Source organism: Netta rufina (assembly GCF_964035555.1).
Source record: "Netta rufina genome assembly, chromosome: 2".
Lineage (NCBI taxonomy): Eukaryota > Metazoa > Chordata > Aves > Anseriformes > Anatidae > Netta > Netta rufina.
In genome coordinates, this window is record NC_140124.1 from 44,144,733 (window position 1) to 44,162,563 (window position 17,831).

General features: G+C 42.4%; 2 protein-coding genes across 2 annotated transcripts in view; one reads left to right on the forward strand and one right to left on the reverse strand.

The window, feature by feature from the left end:
- Positions 1 to 7,828, forward strand: part of ANO10 (anoctamin 10) — a 116,002-nt gene extending 108,174 nt beyond the window's left edge. Inside the window, exon 13 of the mRNA XM_084281316.1 lies at positions 6,953 to 7,828. Within this exon, the coding sequence (XP_084137442.1) occupies positions 6,953 to 6,988 (36 nt within the window). The 3' untranslated portion in view covers positions 6,989 to 7,828. The remainder of the gene's footprint in view (positions 1 to 6,952) is intronic.
- Positions 7,829 to 12,267: 4,439 nt separating this feature from the next.
- Positions 12,268 to 17,831, reverse strand: part of SNRK (SNF related kinase) — a 41,287-nt gene continuing 35,723 nt past the window's right edge. Inside the window, exon 7 of the mRNA XM_084283213.1 lies at positions 12,268 to 16,177. Coding sequence (XP_084139339.1) covers positions 14,959 to 16,177 — 1,219 coding nt within the window. The 3' untranslated portion in view covers positions 12,268 to 14,958. The remainder of the gene's footprint in view (positions 16,178 to 17,831) is intronic.

Genomic DNA, 17,831 nt, shown 5'->3' on the forward strand with positions numbered 1-17,831 from the left:
ATGACTGACGGGCACGCTTCTCCAGTGACCGTGCAGGCCATCCCTCTGCACTGAGACACAATCAAGGTCACGTCGCTTTGGATGTTTTTGCATCATTGCTTTCTCAGCTGGTCAATAGTTTGACTCCAAAATCTATTGACTGGCAGCTTACTGGGTGAGAGGGGTAACTGCATACCCTAAAGAAGAAGAGAGCACTTGCTGGGGTGTTATCGTGCTGTGGGTACGTTCAGAGCACGTGCTCTTGGGCGTTTAGTCATAGTGGTTAGCGTTGTATATTTCTTTCACTTTCCAACTGCATAATCAGAAATGGTGAAAGAAGTGAATTTTAAAAAGTATGAATTAAGATAAAAATAATTCAGGTGTTCTGAGGGTTGGAAGAATTCTTAAGATATACTTTTGAGGACGCATTAGATAGTATCATAGTATTTTCTTCTACTACTATGTCTACATTTTTGTACTACCTACTGAACTAAGATTCAGCAAAGGGTGACTAATGCAATAAGAATATTGTAATGAGGATTAATTAATACTTTGCAATTTAAATCAGAGACAAATATGAAGTAGATCAGAAAAAAATCTTGGAAAAATCTACTACAAATGGGGTTGCTTTGTCTGCTATGGCTCACAGTGCTATTAATCACACAATACTCCAAAGCACATACTATGTGAATCTGCACATTTTCCCTGACTCTGCACTTATTAATTTTGCAAACTTGCTTCATTAACAGTAGCTTTTTGTACTTGGTATTCTGTTGTGAAATAGGCATGCGTAAAAGGGAAGAAGAGAATTATTTTTGGCTCTTTGCTACTACCTGCCATTTGTCATAGCAGATTGCCACTCAAGATCTCTGGAGTGCAGACATACCCCTCTGTCATGAATCCTGTGGGAACAGCATGAAAATCTCTCAGCCTGGAAGGGACCTTGGGAGGCCTCAGGGCAGGGTTGGTGCTGAGTTGAGACCATGTGCTAGACCTCGTGCAGTCAATCAGTATCATTCATACATGGGGGCAAAGCCCGACACAGTATTCCAGATGCAGTTTAGAGGAGAATGGTATTTGCAGTGGTCAGCAACTTTTTGGTCCTCAGAGAGGATTTACAGGGTCCTTCTCATGAGAGCCACACAGCTCAGCATTTGTTTCTTTGCCTGTTAATCTTCCATTTAAAATTCTTCCACCTCCTTATCAAAAATCTGCATTTTGGTTGGTTAATGTGTATGCATTTTGTTGTTTTCACTAATTTGGAGCATCGCAGGGCCCTTGGTCTTGGCTCTGCTAAATAAGAAAGTTGTCAGATTGTTCCTAGAAGTCTCAAAGAACAAATCTTTCAAAATATTACCTAACCAGGGGGGAATTGTATTCTGGAAATCTTTCAAGAAGACATCAGGGTTGTACTGGGTGAGTTGCTCAGAATAAGCATTCAGTGTTATATTGCAGCTATATGGTGTAACACAGAAGTCCTGAGACTTATACACGGGAATTTCTATGCTATACTAGTGCAGAGGTGTTTTCTGCTACTCTAAACAAGCATCAGTTGTCATCTCCAGTTATGGCAATTGTACCTTAAGAAGTCACTGAAAAACGTGTCTGATTCAGAAATGAGGCACACAAGGTACCCAAACCTGATGTCCTTAAGCTCTGTTCCCTGCAGAGTGTCAAATGCCACATGCATAAACCTTGAGGGAAGGTCCATGGTTCTAGGTAAGTAGTTACCACATCCTTTCACTGTTATACTCAGCAATAACAAATTTCCACTATATGAGATTTTATACTTCCACACAGAGTAAAATACTACACATGGAAGAGTCGAACTGAGTTTTAAAGTAGGTGTTAATTTGCCTTTTCTATAATTGACTGGCACTTATATATTAATGTTGATAATGATCTTGCAGTTGTCATGAAACAGCTCAAGGCCCAAGAAACTGTCTTTGTTATGACTTTGTACTGTTAGGAAAGAATAATAAGAAAACGTGATGGATGTAAAATAAAATTATAATTTGATAAAATGAGAAAGATATCCTGTAGCACCACGCTTTCTTTAAGCAGTAAACTGCTGGTGAGCCATTCCACATGGTGAATACAGGCAAAGCAGAAGATGGAGTTGCTGATTTGATACATCTGCCTTTAGGTCTTCTTGCATTGAACTATAGGGCTACTTGTGTCTGTTCATATATACAAATGTGTATGTTGAGTATGCATATGGAAAAGCACCATACTGGTGAGTCATTAAATACTGGTTTTGTTAATTTTTATTTTTTAAGTTTTCCTTGAGTTTTGGTTGAATTTTCTGGTTTTTGTTTCCATACCCTGCAGAATAATTAAGAGTAGTTAGGAGATGGCTTGCCATGACCAAGCAGTACTCAAATGCAAGAAATCAACATTAAACAGCAATAAGGAATGTGAAGAATGTCAGCCTTCTGATAAACCTTTTTTTTGTCTGTTATTTTATATAAATGTGTGTGAAATGAGCACTGATAATGGAAGTGCAGGCTTATCTGTACCGTCCTCTAGCGTGGAAAGCGGAAAGAAGGTCACAGATGTATTTGTGAGATAGGGCTTGTGAAACGACACGTTGTGGCTTCGGATGTGCCCAGCACAGCCCTGCGAGGTGGGAAGCGCTGCGTACCGGGGCGTGCTGCCTGCAGGGTCTGCACGTAGGTGTTGGAAATGAAGGTGGGTTCCCGTAATGAGGATTGCTTCTGCCCAACATTTCCAGTGAGGCTGTGGCTGGAACAAAACGCAAGCACTGCCACTGCTGAAGCCCTTGGCATCTCGAGTGCTGTGGCTTTACGAGATGTCTAAAGTGTCTTTGTGCATTTCTGTTAGTTTGCAGCTGGTTCTTGCACATAGCAGTAGTGTTCGTGGCACTAAGCCACACAGTGAGGCTTCTGTAGACCCTCTAATGGGAGAGTGACCATCGCTGTTGTTGATCTACAACCAGGATTCTGTGCATTAAAATTTATTTAGTGTTTCTGGTTGTAAACACACCAAGAAAGTAGCCTGACCTACAGGCTTGGTGTGCAACTGTGGGAAAGTATCTGCTCTGTTTTGTTAACGTATTTTCAGAAAATTTAATGTTGAAATGTGGTGAAATCTAATTAATCGGTAAAGCCTATTTGTGAACCTGCATTGAAGAGCTTTTGCTGTTTCTACTAAAAGTACTGCTTAATTATGTTACGCATCCTGTATGGAAAAAAAAAGAAAATTAAACCTAATTTAAACTTAATGAAATGGAAATAGCAAAGCTATTGGATTACAGCAGATAAATATTTTGAGCGATTCCGAACAGCAGAATGTTAGAATAAGCTACACCATAGCCCCCTACACACACAAATAAAGTAATATTAGTTTAAAGGTACTCCCAAATTATTGCATCTGTGCATGCACAGGCTGCTAAGAGTTTTGCTTAAAGCAGGGCACGAAGTTATTGCGGTTGCACCCGAGGGAGTCGTGTTGGTAGGTGCTGTGTGGCCAGCCCTCGTGCATCAGCTGCCTGCTCTGCAAGAGGAAAGCACGAACCTTTTGTGAGTCCATCTCAGCTGGTGGTAAAGGAGGAGTTGTTCCCTGAGCTAACTCATTCCTGAGCTGCACAGCTGCAGGTGGTGGGGGTAGGCTTTGGATACTGCTCACCTGACGGGTGTTTTTTGGTGTCATTTCATATCCAGTAGGTTTAAACAATAGATGTAGAAGCTTTAAATTCCTCTTGCAATACCCTTAAAATAATACATACAGCTTAGAAAGGAATGTTTTTTTGACAGAGAAGTTGTAACTCGGTCCCACAGGCTTGTCAAAGAGCCTGTTGGGGCTATTGGGAGAAAGGTGACCATATTAAAAAAAAAAAAAAAAAAGTGCCTGGTGAGTTCCCTGTCCACTATCAGAAAAAAACATGCTCCCTTTCCTGGATGTCGTCCTAGAAAAATATTTTCCCAGCAAAAGAAAAAGGAGCGTTTCTTTTCACAGTGAAAGAGAAGAAAATTAAAAAATTCTTCAGCCTGAGCTTGGCAGAGAGTGCCATTGTCTCGCCGTGCCACCCCGCCTCGTTGCCAGAGTGGTAGCTCTGAGGGAGCCCGGTGCTGCCAGGTATTGTGAAACGGGTCCTGGCATCGTGGCAGTGATTAAAGAAGAGATGAAATCGGCAGCTTTGGGGGCTCTCGCTTTGCTTGTGATTCATTTCCTGAAATATGGGAGCGATTGCACTTGGCCTGCTTTGGTCCGGGCTGTTTGTGCCATGGCAGCGTGTGAAGCTATTTTAGGAGCTTTTCTGCTCACTGAAGAATCTGGGAAATTTGTTTGTTCATCACGTGGATCTAAAATGTGCAAGCTGAAGATTACCCTGGTAATAAAAGAATACCAGCATAAGATTAGTTCAGTTAAAACGAGGAGAGCCTTCAGAAATAAATGGCTGTAGTCCCACTTGCACAGGATCTTTGGACAGATTATCACCTAGTCCTCATTAATACTCATGTGCTGCTTGTTTTTTTTCCCAGAATTTGTTGAACTGCGCGGAGAGTAAAAGTTGCAGTTTTCTGCATTACTCATCAATCCCCATGCAAGTCGAACAGCACTCAGAAATTAAGAAATCGTTTCCAAAAGAAGTGAATTAGGTTTGAACTGAGTGAGGTGGTTGTGTCCTGCATCTCCCTGATGTTTTCACATCAGGGATAGAAGGCACTGTAATAATTAAAGGTGCTGTAGTTTTACACAGAGATTTATTCAAAGAAGTGAGCCCGGTCGCAGAGGAGAAATCTGTATTCCTGCATTTAGCCGTGGTTTTTTTCTGCCCTGTTGCCATGGAGAAGCATATAAATATTTGTATCACAAACTAATTTTGCTTCTCTTATAGGTGGCATGGAAATGCAGATAAAAATGGTAAAGAACAGTAATTGCAGGTGGTTTTATCATGCAGAGCAGTGTTTTGGAATGGGTTCGAGCACGGACCCGCAGCAAGCGAAAGTTAGAAGGTGATGTGTTGAAATCTGACATCTGTATGCTTTGGGGTAGAAATTGAGTGAAAGCATCCATTGTATTTGCATTTTCCCCCCTTTTCCAATTTTTTGGATAGTGTTATTAGGTGTTTGTCTTTCTGCTAGCCTGTTTACTAAGCCATTCATATAAAATCAAATACAAGAATGAAAGAAAGAACTTTATTTCTGAAGCGTGTGTCCCTTGCACCAGTGGGTGAAGGACACCGCTGCTCAGGAGACAGAAGCTGCATAAAATCATTTACCCATACGATCACTGCACGTTTTTGTGTGTTTTTTCATTCCTGCCTGCCAAAGCTCCTAGAAGAAGGCCGTGGTCTTGGACACCAGCCTAGGGACTCTGGATTGCAGCAGTGCTGTGCTTCTCCTTGTCTTCGCTCCTCACCTTGTCCTTGGGGTCGGTCCCTGTCTGGTCTCCTCCCTTTGACTTTATCTGACTATTGCCTCAGTCTTTCCCTTGGGGGAATTAAAGCCTCTGCAACTATTTCTTAGCATACCAGGTGGTTTCCAGCCATTGAAAGACCTTTAGCTGATAACCAGTGACGTCTGAGTGCCTTCTCTGGCAGGGTTTCAGCTCAGCTCTTCTTGCCCCTGCAAATCCTGCGTTGTGAAACCTCCTCCTTAACACGAAGCTTCAAAGAGCACCTTTGGTTTCTCTGCTCGGCAGATATTTTCGATACCTGGAACTGTTACTCTGGCTTCTCGTAGAGATCTCTCTGGTGACGTCCCAAGATAATGAAAACAAAACCAGTTAACAACAGGGCTGGAAACAACGCGTATCACCAGAGCAGTCCTCTGCTCCTTTCTTGTACCACAGGATGTTTTCAGGCAATTCAGCAGCAAAAAGCTGGGCAATACAGAAAAAACGAACAGCACTTAGAGCTGAACGTTCTTGCAGTGGGAAATTGGAGGCAGTGTTGTGTCAGTAGTTCATTGACCTTTTAAGATCCCTTAGGAAGTTAAATATTTAAGGCTAAATGACTACTATGATTGTTGTAAAAAAAAATTATTTTTACAATATTCAAGATTTCACAGTGAACATTTTACATCGGTAAGGAATGTAGCTTACAAATGTGCGCACCGCGTGGCCAGTAGATAGATTAGCCCACTGATGAAAGAATATCTGCTGTAACAAGGGATAATTAACATTTTTAATTTCCTTTTGTGTCTGAGATTGTCGCAGCCCTTCATTGCGATGAACGCTTTGCTCATCTGAAGTCATCTTAAGGAACTATCCTGTATTAAAACAATCAAAATAAAAAAAATAACTGACAAAATAAAATAAAATCTGTGATTCCAGGGTAAGTTTTTGTAATTCCAGCTTGGTAGATTTCTTCCTAGAAGTAGGATATCAGTGGTCTGCTAGTCTACCCGTGCCTGGTGCCGTTGTTGCGGTAGCAGCCAGCGCTGCATACGGCGAGGGGACGCGATCATCGGCTACCCTGTGCTCAGGCATAACCAGGACAGGACTCGGGGGGCTGCAGAGCAGAGGTGGCAGTGCCAGCTTGTAGAGTTTCATGAGCATGGTTATTGCCTAGACTGGCAGAGAAGGGTTTCAGTACAACAGTAATGTCCCCTGGCTTTTCATTTTGTTGTTCTTAAAGCAATTCCCCCTGGCCAGGAGGAGAAGTTTTTTTCTGTATCTGTTGGGCTCATTAATTTCAGCGTGAGGAGTTGTTATTCATCACGAAAAGAATTAATTAACACACAAATTGCATTATCATTTGCTGAATTTTTTGATGGGAAAAGCAATGCCTTTGTTAAAACTATTGTTTATCAAAGTCACGCGTGACAGACTCACGTTTTTATTTTTATTTACCAAAGCTCAAATTATTTTTTTTTGTATAGCTTCATTATCTGGTTGTCTTCAGAACTGTCCTGCTTTCAAATTCCACCGTTTTGTTTAATTCATCCTGCTACCACTCCATTTAATGTGCTTTTTTTTTTTTTTTTCTTTCTTACTTCTCTCACAGCAAATGAAACTTGCGGCTGAGTCACTGAAGGAGTAAACACGAAGAAACGAAGATGACTGCAGCAGTCACATGGACGTGTGGGCACGTCGCGAGCATTTGTTTGTGATGATCACAGTGTGCACTCTACCATATATTCAGTAGGTGGCACCTGCTTGTGTGATACGCGGTAAATATTCGCTGCTTGATGCTGTAAAAAAAAAAAGGTAATTTATCCTATTCTCCTTGTTCCTTACGTACAAGGGTTTGTGAAGCTAACACTAAATAAAGCACTCCAGCTTATGCAAGGTCTGGCTGAAATCTGCCAGACTCACCATACTTGAAGTGATTGAAAACAGATCTGGTGAATAAGCATCCAAAAGCGAACTAGAGTTTTCAACTGTAACTTTGTAAAAGAAAACAGAAGTATAAAGGTAGGCTGGTGCTGTCCCTTGGGCTTACTGCCCCTTTCCTTCCTTTATTATGATAGCTAAACCTCTCCTTTTTTCAAAGACTGCTTATTAGCTATTTTTTGCACATAGCAAATTAATTTAAATGTTTTATACACTACATAATGAAATACACGATTATTCCTTATAGGACCTGAGAAATACTAGAACATAAATATGATAAGGTATGCTTTATACAGTCCTGCGTGCTCGTTACCTAAGTAAACCTGACTTAAAGTCTTCTCAAAAGCTGGGTAAAAAGCATTCAGTAGGATACAGATTGCTGATCAGTGATTTATGAAGATGAAGTGGCAGATAATTGTATATTTATTTATTGATTTACATTAGCTTTTGGTGTCACTACCTTGGGCCTTGAACTATGGCATTGTATTAATGGGTCTTCTGGTTAAATGAACTAACAGAGCAATTAAACTTGATACACTAGTACTCATATATGTAGCGAATAGCTCTTTTTTTCCCTTGTGTTCCACAAAAAAAGGTAATTTTCCTAATATTTCATTGTTTTCTGGCAGTAATAGGACCAAAATCCCCCCAGCCTCTGACAGTTTATGTTCTCCAGCTGTGACCTTCATCTGTGGTAGATGTAACTTAACTTTATATGATACTTGCTGGAATGGTGTGTGGAAAAATCTGTCACTACAATTAAGGTATTTGCCTGCTTGGCACATTTCAGATTTCTGCCACAGGGCCCCCACAGAAGAACAATACAACTAAGCCAAAATAATGTATTTTGTCTGGAGTTTGAAATTAGCATTTATCAAAATCTGCAAGTGTGACCCAGTAAGAAATGGCTCGATTCCCTTGGGAAGAGGAGCAGAAACGTGCTACAGCTGCTGTCTCCCTGTACTTGCTTCTCCTACCATGCAGCCCCCACGCTGCTGCTATTTCGGGGCGAGCTCTGGGGCTGCTGCTCTTTCACAGCCTGTGCCTGAAGCTGTAGCAGGGCTGTGGCAGCACATAGGGAAGCTCTGCCCCGGGCAGCCAGCAGGGATCTCTGAGGGGTGCACAGCTCCCCATAGCACTGTAGAGATCCCCAAAAAGATGTATTTTGAGGAGGGGATGAGCATATTCTCTGGGAAAGCTCCCTGGCTTTGCAGTTTGTTGCCCACTTTAATCTCAAGTAGCTCACATTTGTTAAAGTTATACTCTCGCTGCCTAGTCGGTGTGTTTGAGCATGTTCAGGAGAAGAATCTGTGGGATGGGTTCCTGCTGGAATATATCCTGGTGGGTTTGTGGCAGCTGTTTTGAGGGGATTCTGCTAGGACTGCATAATTTCTGTTAATTTGTGCTGGTTTAGGAGTGTGAAGTGGGCACGTTTTTGCTGGTAGCGACTGTATCAGGTATCTGGAACAACTTTCCAAGATGGGTTGGAAAAGGAATCAAGTCGTGTCTCAACTGTAATCACGTGAAAAAAAAAAAAAAAAAGTAATGACTTGTGCAAACTGACCTCGTGGCTGTCTGTGTGGCCGGTTCATTCTTCCCGTTTCCTGCAGACTCGTAGGAAAATCTGCAGTAAGGTTTAGTACCTGGTGATGTAAGGGACATTGAGCTGTTGCCCTTGCCTTGGGGAAATCCCTTCACTTCAGCTTAGTTTCCGTATCTACAAATGGAGATAATGGTGTGCCTCAGGTGGATCCTGCACCTAAAGCTAGGAAGCGGGGAGGAATTATGACCTTCCATAGTGTGCAGCGTAGTTCTCCTGTTTTAGCATCACAGCTACTCTACAAACATGGTAGAGCATTTCTGTCTTAAAGAACAAACACTTAAGTTTGAGTAATATTACCTGTATAATGCAAAGTTATCTTTTGTCACCAAGCTGAAATTTAGCTCCTCTTTTTCTGCCCGGTGCATTTTGTCCTTTTACTGGGGATGTGCTGTGTTTCAGCCTGTTCAATACAGTTTTGTTTTGTTCTTTTTTCCCATTCACGATGCCATGTTCTCATTTCTCATGTGAAAGGAAAAATGTTTCTGTCTGCGCTTCTGACTGTGTCCGTGTTATTTTCCTTCTCTGTGCTGGAGATGCATTTTTAAAAAAAAAAAAAAAAAAAAAGTGGAGAAAATGGTAGGGATGAAAATTGCTGACAAAAATCTGCTGTCAAATGAAAATACGGGAAAGAATAAATAAGAGATTCACCAGTGACTGCCGTTTGCAAGCTGTGTAATCTGTTTCTCTGTCCCTAGTCTGGGTAGCTGCATGTCCAAGGCAGGGGAAAAGGGGAATGCGCGCTGAGGTTCCTCACTTGCAGGCCTTGAAGACCTCCTTGCAGGCCTCCTGACTCGGAGAACGTCTCTCTCTGCGCCCCGCTGCTTGATATAAAACACGTCTGTCAGCAGAGGCGTGATGAGGGTGATCCCAGGCAGGGTGCGAGGCCTGTCAGCCCTTCCTCTGAGCTCCCAGGTCTTCAGCTGAGCCTCGCCCAGGCCTCGGGCTCTCAAGCTGAGTGTGTGTAGAGAGGAAAACAGATCCGTCTCTCCTCACCTCCTCCAGCCCCACATTTCTCAAGAGGGAGTACCGAGAGGGAAGAAAGGGGAAGATGTTACACAAGGGCTCGCTGAAATTAACTGCTAGGGAGGGCTGACATGGCATGTCTGGAGACCCTAGCGAAGTCCTTACAACAGCCCCCTGCTTTTCAAGTCCTCTAAGGTGCCAAATCTATGTGCATTTTTCCACAGGACAATTCTTCTACCACCTGGGAAAGTGAATAGGAGTGCTATGTTTTTGTTTGTTTTTCTCCTCTAGTGTAACAGGCTTCAATCTGTCACTAATTCCGGCCTCTGGACTCCTAGAAATTGGTATTTCCAATACATGCAGATAGGCCAAAGTGAGTTAACTTGTAATAAGCTGTAACAATTTCAGACTTAAAAAAGATAATCATAGTCTGTGTGTTAAGATGTCCCCAAACCCTCTTTCCCAAGAAGGGTACCCGGCCCTCCCTCAGGACAGCGCATGGTGATGACTGACGAGGGATCCCGCTGGCTCGAGCGGCAGGCAGCGGAACACGTGAGTCAGAGTTGTGCTTCCCCAAGTACGGGCACATCGAGATGTTGTTACTCAAACACTTCGTACTGAAAGCAAGTCATAATTCACAATTAGTGACAGACAGCTCGGCTCTGATTCATCCCCGTAGACTGACTTAACCATTAAACAGAGGGGCAGCAAGAGGCTGTATTTGCACCGTTCCTTGCTGATACGATCCCACCACCACCGGTTTGTATTGACCCGGTTGGATGCTCCCCAGCAAGGTAAGGTCTCAGCTACAGAGGCCTGCGGGTACATCGTCACGCAAGGAGCTGATCATAAAGCACCACAACATTAATTGCATGTAATTACACAGCCCGTTGAATGCTGTTAACCCCCGCTAACGTGTTCGACACCATGCGGCCGTACTGTCTCTGGTGAGGATTTGGGTTACAGGTGCAGTTAAGGATCAAGCTCTGAACTGCCCCAGCTCCAGGGCCCTCACCTTGAAATGCTTTTCGCTGTACCTTGAAAGTAAACAAACAAACAAACAAACAAAGTGTTAATCTGCTAGCTAGAGGTTAAGGCACAGATGTTTTCAAGCGATGACAGCGCCAGCCCATGCCTGTATTTGAGCTTAGGTATTTCAGTTGTTCTCCCAGCTCTGCACTGACACAATTTTAGCCCAAGCGTTCAGGAGCAGATGTTTTCCAGCACATGGCAGCCTAAACACTGCAATGTGGGCCTGGGCTGCACAATGTACACTGTGAAGCAGTTGCAGTAAATAAGGGGAATTAACTCCTGGCATCCTGCTACATTTGACAGTATAACGAAGCAGGAGTTTATGTTCAGAGAGCGCTACGTCTTACAGCCTGGTTGTGTGGGTTACGTGCTTTGGGTGCCAACAGCTTTGTCGTAAGGTGCTTACCTTTTGTGCCCAGCGCCAGCACGTCCTGCTGGTTAGCCCTGACATGTTCCAGTGCTGATGTTAGCAGCTGCTTTTTTACTATTACCATGTTATGTTACAGAGAACAACAGTACTGGTCAAGGTTTGGATGAAAAACACGTTCTCTGCACTGGTGAAACATCAAATCCCATACTTCGTTACAGGAAAATCAGTTTACACACCACCTCTGCCCATGTGGCAAACTGGTACACAACCGTTTGGGCTAACAGGAAAAACCTGAGACCAGTGCAGCACCTCATTTTTCCCAAGTGAGAGCAGCAGGGTGGGTGAGGTGGCCCTCCCATGACTTTATGGACGTGCACATGGCTAGGGCTGCTCCCGCTCACTTGGACAAACATGCAGCAAGGTATTTTAACTGAGATGTTGAAACCCAATGTATTGTAAACTGCAGAGCTGCCAGACATGAGGCAGAAAAGCAGCAGCTAGCTGCTATGATGTTTGCTACGATGGGAAGCTGGACAAGTTTATCGTGAATGCTCTCTAGGTGCACAGTAGCTCGTAGAGTTTACAAAAAGATTTAAAGGGCTGAATGTTTAGAAGTTCTGCCTAAGAAATAGCTACCTTAACCTTTAAGCAAAAAGCTAGTTTAGCAGATGCGAACCAAGACACCCTTTAAGCACAAATTAACAATTTTCAACTCACCTTTAAGCCCAAATTGACAATTTTTAACTATGCGAGAGAATAGTACCAGGTTAACCGAAAGTTTACAAATAAACATGCAACCACACATAAAGTTGTATTTTTTCCAAAGCAACTGTGCTCCCCTTTCTCCTATCCCCTATTTCAACGTATCATTACGCGAGGCAGGGCTCAGCTATGTTCAAGTGACCACTCAGCATCAAAACCTCCTTCCCAGCCAACGCGTCTCCGGAGGTCCGGCCTCCGGTGCACTGCACCGTGCCCACCCGGAGTAACAAACCGCACGGACATGCGAACCGTAGGCTCTGCGTCAATCAAGGTATTACTTTTATTAACTGGATTTTCCATTTCTGTCACACACCGTGAGCTTTTGTACAATGAAAAGCCAAACACTGCCGGAAGCGATAAGATCAGCTGCTATTTCGGTACCCTCGTAACACACACACACGCACACACGGATTCTTTCTTGGTGAGAAATGTTTATATTTCTGTTCATTAATTCTGCTTATTTATACTGCTACTCTTAAAATTCTGTGTCAAGATTGTCACATCTTAAATACAGATGAAGTTGCTAGAGGTACATTTTTATATATTTATATATATATACACACATACAGAAAAATACAAGACTAATTGTTTTTCCACAATATTTAATTTATACACTACTGTAACTATATGCAACTTTTAAAGACACGTTAAGGGGTACAAGAAACTTGTTTACTTGCTCTAAATAATAGTTTGGTCCAATATTATCTTACTGTAGTGGTTATTCTCGCCCTTCCTTGTACAGGACAACATAATACAACGTACACCACATGCACAATCATTCACCTATCAACAACTGGATAAAGGACACCACTCAGACTAACATTTGTACACCCAAAGGTTCAACCAACCATACACAGCTAATAAGGCTATAATACAACTATGCAGCATAAATGGTCAACACTGCTGTTCTAAAGTGAGCACCATATATATACATTTGTATATAAAAACATTGGAAACAAAATACACCTGGGGTTAGTTAAAAGGTGCCATTCCAAGGCTGTACATAATATCAGGAAAGAGTATTTACAATACTTGGAAAAAAAGCTGCAACAAATAAGTTTATTGCCAATGCCCTTTATAAACTTTTCTCCTACTTCGATGTTATGCTCACTGTCCGTGAACCACACATCTTATTTCTGGCCCTTTATAAGATCCCTGCTCAAAAAATTTCAAGCGAATATGTTCTATGGCTTCACCCACACGTCTATCCTTGCAGTTTTTGATTTATAAATATCACGCTGACTAAACTGCAACTAGCTCCTAAAACTAAAAGTAAAATGCTTATCATTTGCCTTGTTTAGGATGCAGGATGTAAAATCCCTGGCTAGGCTAGCCAGTAAGAATACCCCATGCAATTTAGACTTTTTTCTTTCTTTTTTTTTTTTTTTTTATACTAATTAAGGAGAGCTGTCATGAACTGTAGAAATTAAGACCAAGCGTAACGCAGTTCTTTGGTGCTCTACTCACTCTACAGTGGACGTGAAATGCGTCGTCTGTGACCATTCTGCAATGTGACAAGATGCTCAACAGTGTAAACTTCTCTCAGCCATCCGCTGTCTGGCCAGGGCGCTGCTACATAACACCACCAGTTTTACTAGCATTGCTCAGAAGACCCAGTGCACAGCATGAAAAAATAAAACATTCTTGCCCTTCCCAAAACTAGGAATCTGCAATATATTTCATTCTAGATAATAAAATTCCACAAGTTAATTTATCTGGTCAAAAGTATCCATTTGTACACAAATACTCTAAATCAAGACCTTGTCATGGCAATGGGAAGTCCAACAGAAAGGCAAATAGCTGTAAAATAAATACTTTGCTCTAAGCTATTTTTACGGACTTTATGAAAAAAGCATGATTACTGAGGGAAAATAACTGGCACATGTATGGGGAAACAGCAGTATTTTAAGAGTTAGACTTAATAATATGAAAAATGTAAATGGCAATAAACTTGAATCCAATTACTTAAAGGTTTTCCATCCCTTATTGCCTTTTGAAATCTCAGGGAGGCAGGGAGAGAGAGGGAGGAAGGCTTACAAGGTAAAAAACTAAAATACTAAGTGTCGTGATATACTAATAACAAAAGTAATTCATACAAATACTTTATTCTCAGCATGTAAAAACTCAGAAGTAGACTTAATAATTTACCTTTGTTATATTAAAAAAGAAGATTGTCTGCTTGTAATATTAACATATTTCTATGGGAAAAAGCTGCCTTACAAATCTACTTGCTTTTTTTTTTTTTCCTTAAAAGCAAAAACCAAAAAAACAAACCCAAACAACCAAACACAACTGCCTCTAGCAAAACAAGATCTTTTCAGTTTGATTTTTGAGCCACAACTTTATCCACGTTATAGGTTAAGACAAATAGGTGTGGGTTTAAAATCATATTTCAAGATCACTAATTTTCAGTGCATCTTTGCTTTGTACAAGCCTTGGAACATCTGAAAGCTCCCAGAAGAGTTTTCAGCATCAAAACATTATTGCTTTGGTTCTGTTTCAGACACATAGAAGTATGCCACATATCACGTATTTTAGATATCACAGAAGGTCAGAACAAGAATTAACATTTCACAAGCAAACAAAAGCTTCTCTCTCTAGGTTAAGTGCAGAACATGAAACTTCTAAGTGCTCCATTTACATTAGGATCCAGATAGTCATTTTAATTTAATCCAGATCTTCCATAGTAAAATTATAAATGTAAAAATTACACAATAAAATATTCTGGTTTGTTGAAAAAGAAAAAACGTATTGGCTAGCAGCATGCAAGGACCATGCATTGTCATACCATCAAGCAAACACAAAATTAAAGTGTAATAAATAACTGCTCAAAGCCCACTTAAAAATCTTAAGACAACAAAAGGGGGTTCGGTGACAAGGTGTTCACAGCTCTGAACAGGAAGAATGATGCTGTCAAGTAGATCGAGCTATCAAAGTCAGGCCGCCGTCAAATGACATGACAGCAGCTGGTTTGACTGGAGGTACACAGCAGGCCCTCCTTTGGGTTCCGCTGAATATTCACAGATATCGTCTTTTCACAGAGAGGTAGTTGTAGCACGTTATTTTTCAAGTTCCTGTTCTTTATCCGTTCCAACTCATTTGCCGTGTCTGACATGTGGTCAGAAAAAAACTTGAGGCTGCCCAGCGACGAAGCCGGGTTTGCGCTCCCGCTGGAGCTTATACACATTTTCCACGTGGATTTCTCCTGCACTTTTACACTGGAAAAGGACAGAGTGTTTTGAGGATCAATAATGTATTTAGTGCTGCCGTGAATCTGTGAGCCTAGGCAAAGGCTCATTAGCTTCAGGCTTTCCACCAGTTCCCCTGCACTTCGAGACGACAACTGCAGCGAGTTCCCAGACCCAGCGCACCTGCGAGTGGAACCCGAAGTGTTGTTGGTGCTGCCGCCGGAGCCGCCGGAGGGACTTCCCCCGCCTTTGTTGTTATCCCCTGGGCTCGTTTTGTCTACTCCCCCGCTCCCGTTGCTTGGTTTGCTTTGCCCGCCGCCATCTCCTTGGCTGCCTGGCGGCCCTTCGCTGCTATCCCGCCTGTGCCAGGAGTAGGTGAAGCCGCTGTCCTTGTCTAGGCGCCTCCTGCTTTCCGAGTCGTCGTCGCTCGTTTCGGAGCTGCTGCAGCTGGAGCCCCGGCCCTGGCTTTTCCTCCTGTGGTAGCGCTTGTGCACTGTGCTGGGCGAAGCAATGTTCATTTTTAACCTGCTGAGCTTTGGGGGTAAGTTCTCATCCATGTCGAACTCATCATCGGACTCGCCCTCCTCAAAGATCTGGTTGAGGACTGGCGCGCTCTTCCTTGAAGTGAGACGGTTTGTAACCGAAGGCTTGCGGCGCAGAACAACTTGAGTAGAAAGAGAAATCGGTTTCTTATCTTCTTCATCCTCCTCCTCATCTTCTTCTACTCTGAACAAGCACTTCCGGCCACTCGTAGTGGGTTTTAGGCTCACAGGTGGCACCACTGAAATTGCTGGTCCAGCTAACTCGGGGATGTCTTCTTTTTTTGCTGCGTCACCGAGGGCCTTGCTTCTGTGACCATTGAGGACATTTTCGGCCGTGCGAGCTGGAGACTGAGGAACAGTCGCGTGGGAGAGAGGCGAAGCCGTAAGGTCATCCTCCAGATCCTGGGGTACATCGATTTTCGTTGGCCAGGATTGCCTGCATAAACAAGTACAAAAGATAAAAGGAAAGTCAGATCGCGCTGAGCATGTAGGAACACGTAAGAAAATCTACGATCTATACAAGAGGAGTACAAGCACTGCCACACTGACTGGCCTGCTGAGTTACGTGTTTGTAAGGAGCAATACTGAGTTACTGAGAAGGAAACGTGCTCAAAGAATGTGCGTTCCTTTAGAAATGCTGCTATTTGAAAAGAACGTCGGAGGCAAAGTTTAGAAATTATGTTGGTTACAGTCAAATGAAATCTTTAAAGAAATTACTGTTCAGAAAATGAATTAAGCAATAGAGAGCTTTAAATAATTGCCTTTCCAACAAAATGATCTGAAGCAGGTATAGATACAGGAAGATACAAGGTGATTAATGCACAGGTTGAATAAAAGTAGTTTGCAACACTACTACAGCCTGAGGTTTTTGTTATTTTTTCCCCAGTACTCTTAATATAAAGATCAGGTTAGAACTAACACAAGCGAAGGCAGAAGAAATATGTAAGTCAAAAGAAATATTCCCCTATTTTCATTGAATTTCATTCAGACTAAGCTCTGTTCTACAAAACCACCTTTGATTTCAAACACATGAATTGCGATCAAACATTTATTTAACCTTAACTCAGCAACTGGAGTAATCCATTAGCATGAATTCAGATCTTAAATTGCTCAAGACCATGACACTTGAATAAACACAGTTCAAAACGTATGGCTGTGTACTGAGCATTAGCCTCGAATCAAAATCATCGAACATCCTGAGCTGGAAGGGACCCACAAGCATCGTGGAGTCCAACTCCTGGCTCCACACAGGACCACCCAAAAAATCAGGCCGTGTCTGAGCGCTGTCCAAACACTCCTCGAACTCCAGCAGGCTCGGTGCCATGACCACTTCCTGGGCAGCCTGTTCCAGTGCCTGACCACCCTCCACGTGAAAAACCTTTTCCTGATATCCAGCCTGAAGCTCCCCTTCTGCAGCTTCATGCCGTTCCCTCAGGTGTTAGTAATGAATGTAACAAAGAGGTGACACTCGAGAGTAAATCAGTTTTACAGTTAGCAGCTGATGTCTTTTATCTTCATTATCTAAGCCAGAATATAATGATTTATACTTTACTTTAAAACCTGAAATATACTGGAATTTTCACATCATACAGAATGAAGAACAGACTGATGGTCTTTCCTCTCTAGCTGTATTTTGAAAGCCTAGTCCGAAAGATGAGCACCTTTACACTGAATAATTAGATTTCTTCATTCAGTGTAAGCTCCACATTTCTTGTGGAGAATGAAAGTTTTTTTCTGACCACTTAAGTTATCTTTAATTTTTTTATTTTTTTTAAGTTTGCCAATCCCATGACTTTACATAACTAAAATAATCCAGTACAACGCATGAAAAGCTGTAGCAGGAGACTTCTCTTTACACGTGGTTAGCATACTACAAGACATTCCCAAGGCTCCCTCTGTAACTGCTGGATAGAAAATGATCCTGAAGTGTGAGATGCCCGTCTGCAAAAGGTACCAAAATTTTGGGGTACAAAAATCCACCACTAGGGCAAGGAGCTGCTGGTGCCCTCCCACCTATTTACCCCAGAGAGCAGCTTGGCCCTGAGGGAGACAACCCAGCTGGCACCTCTGTCCCGAGCTTTCCAGCACAA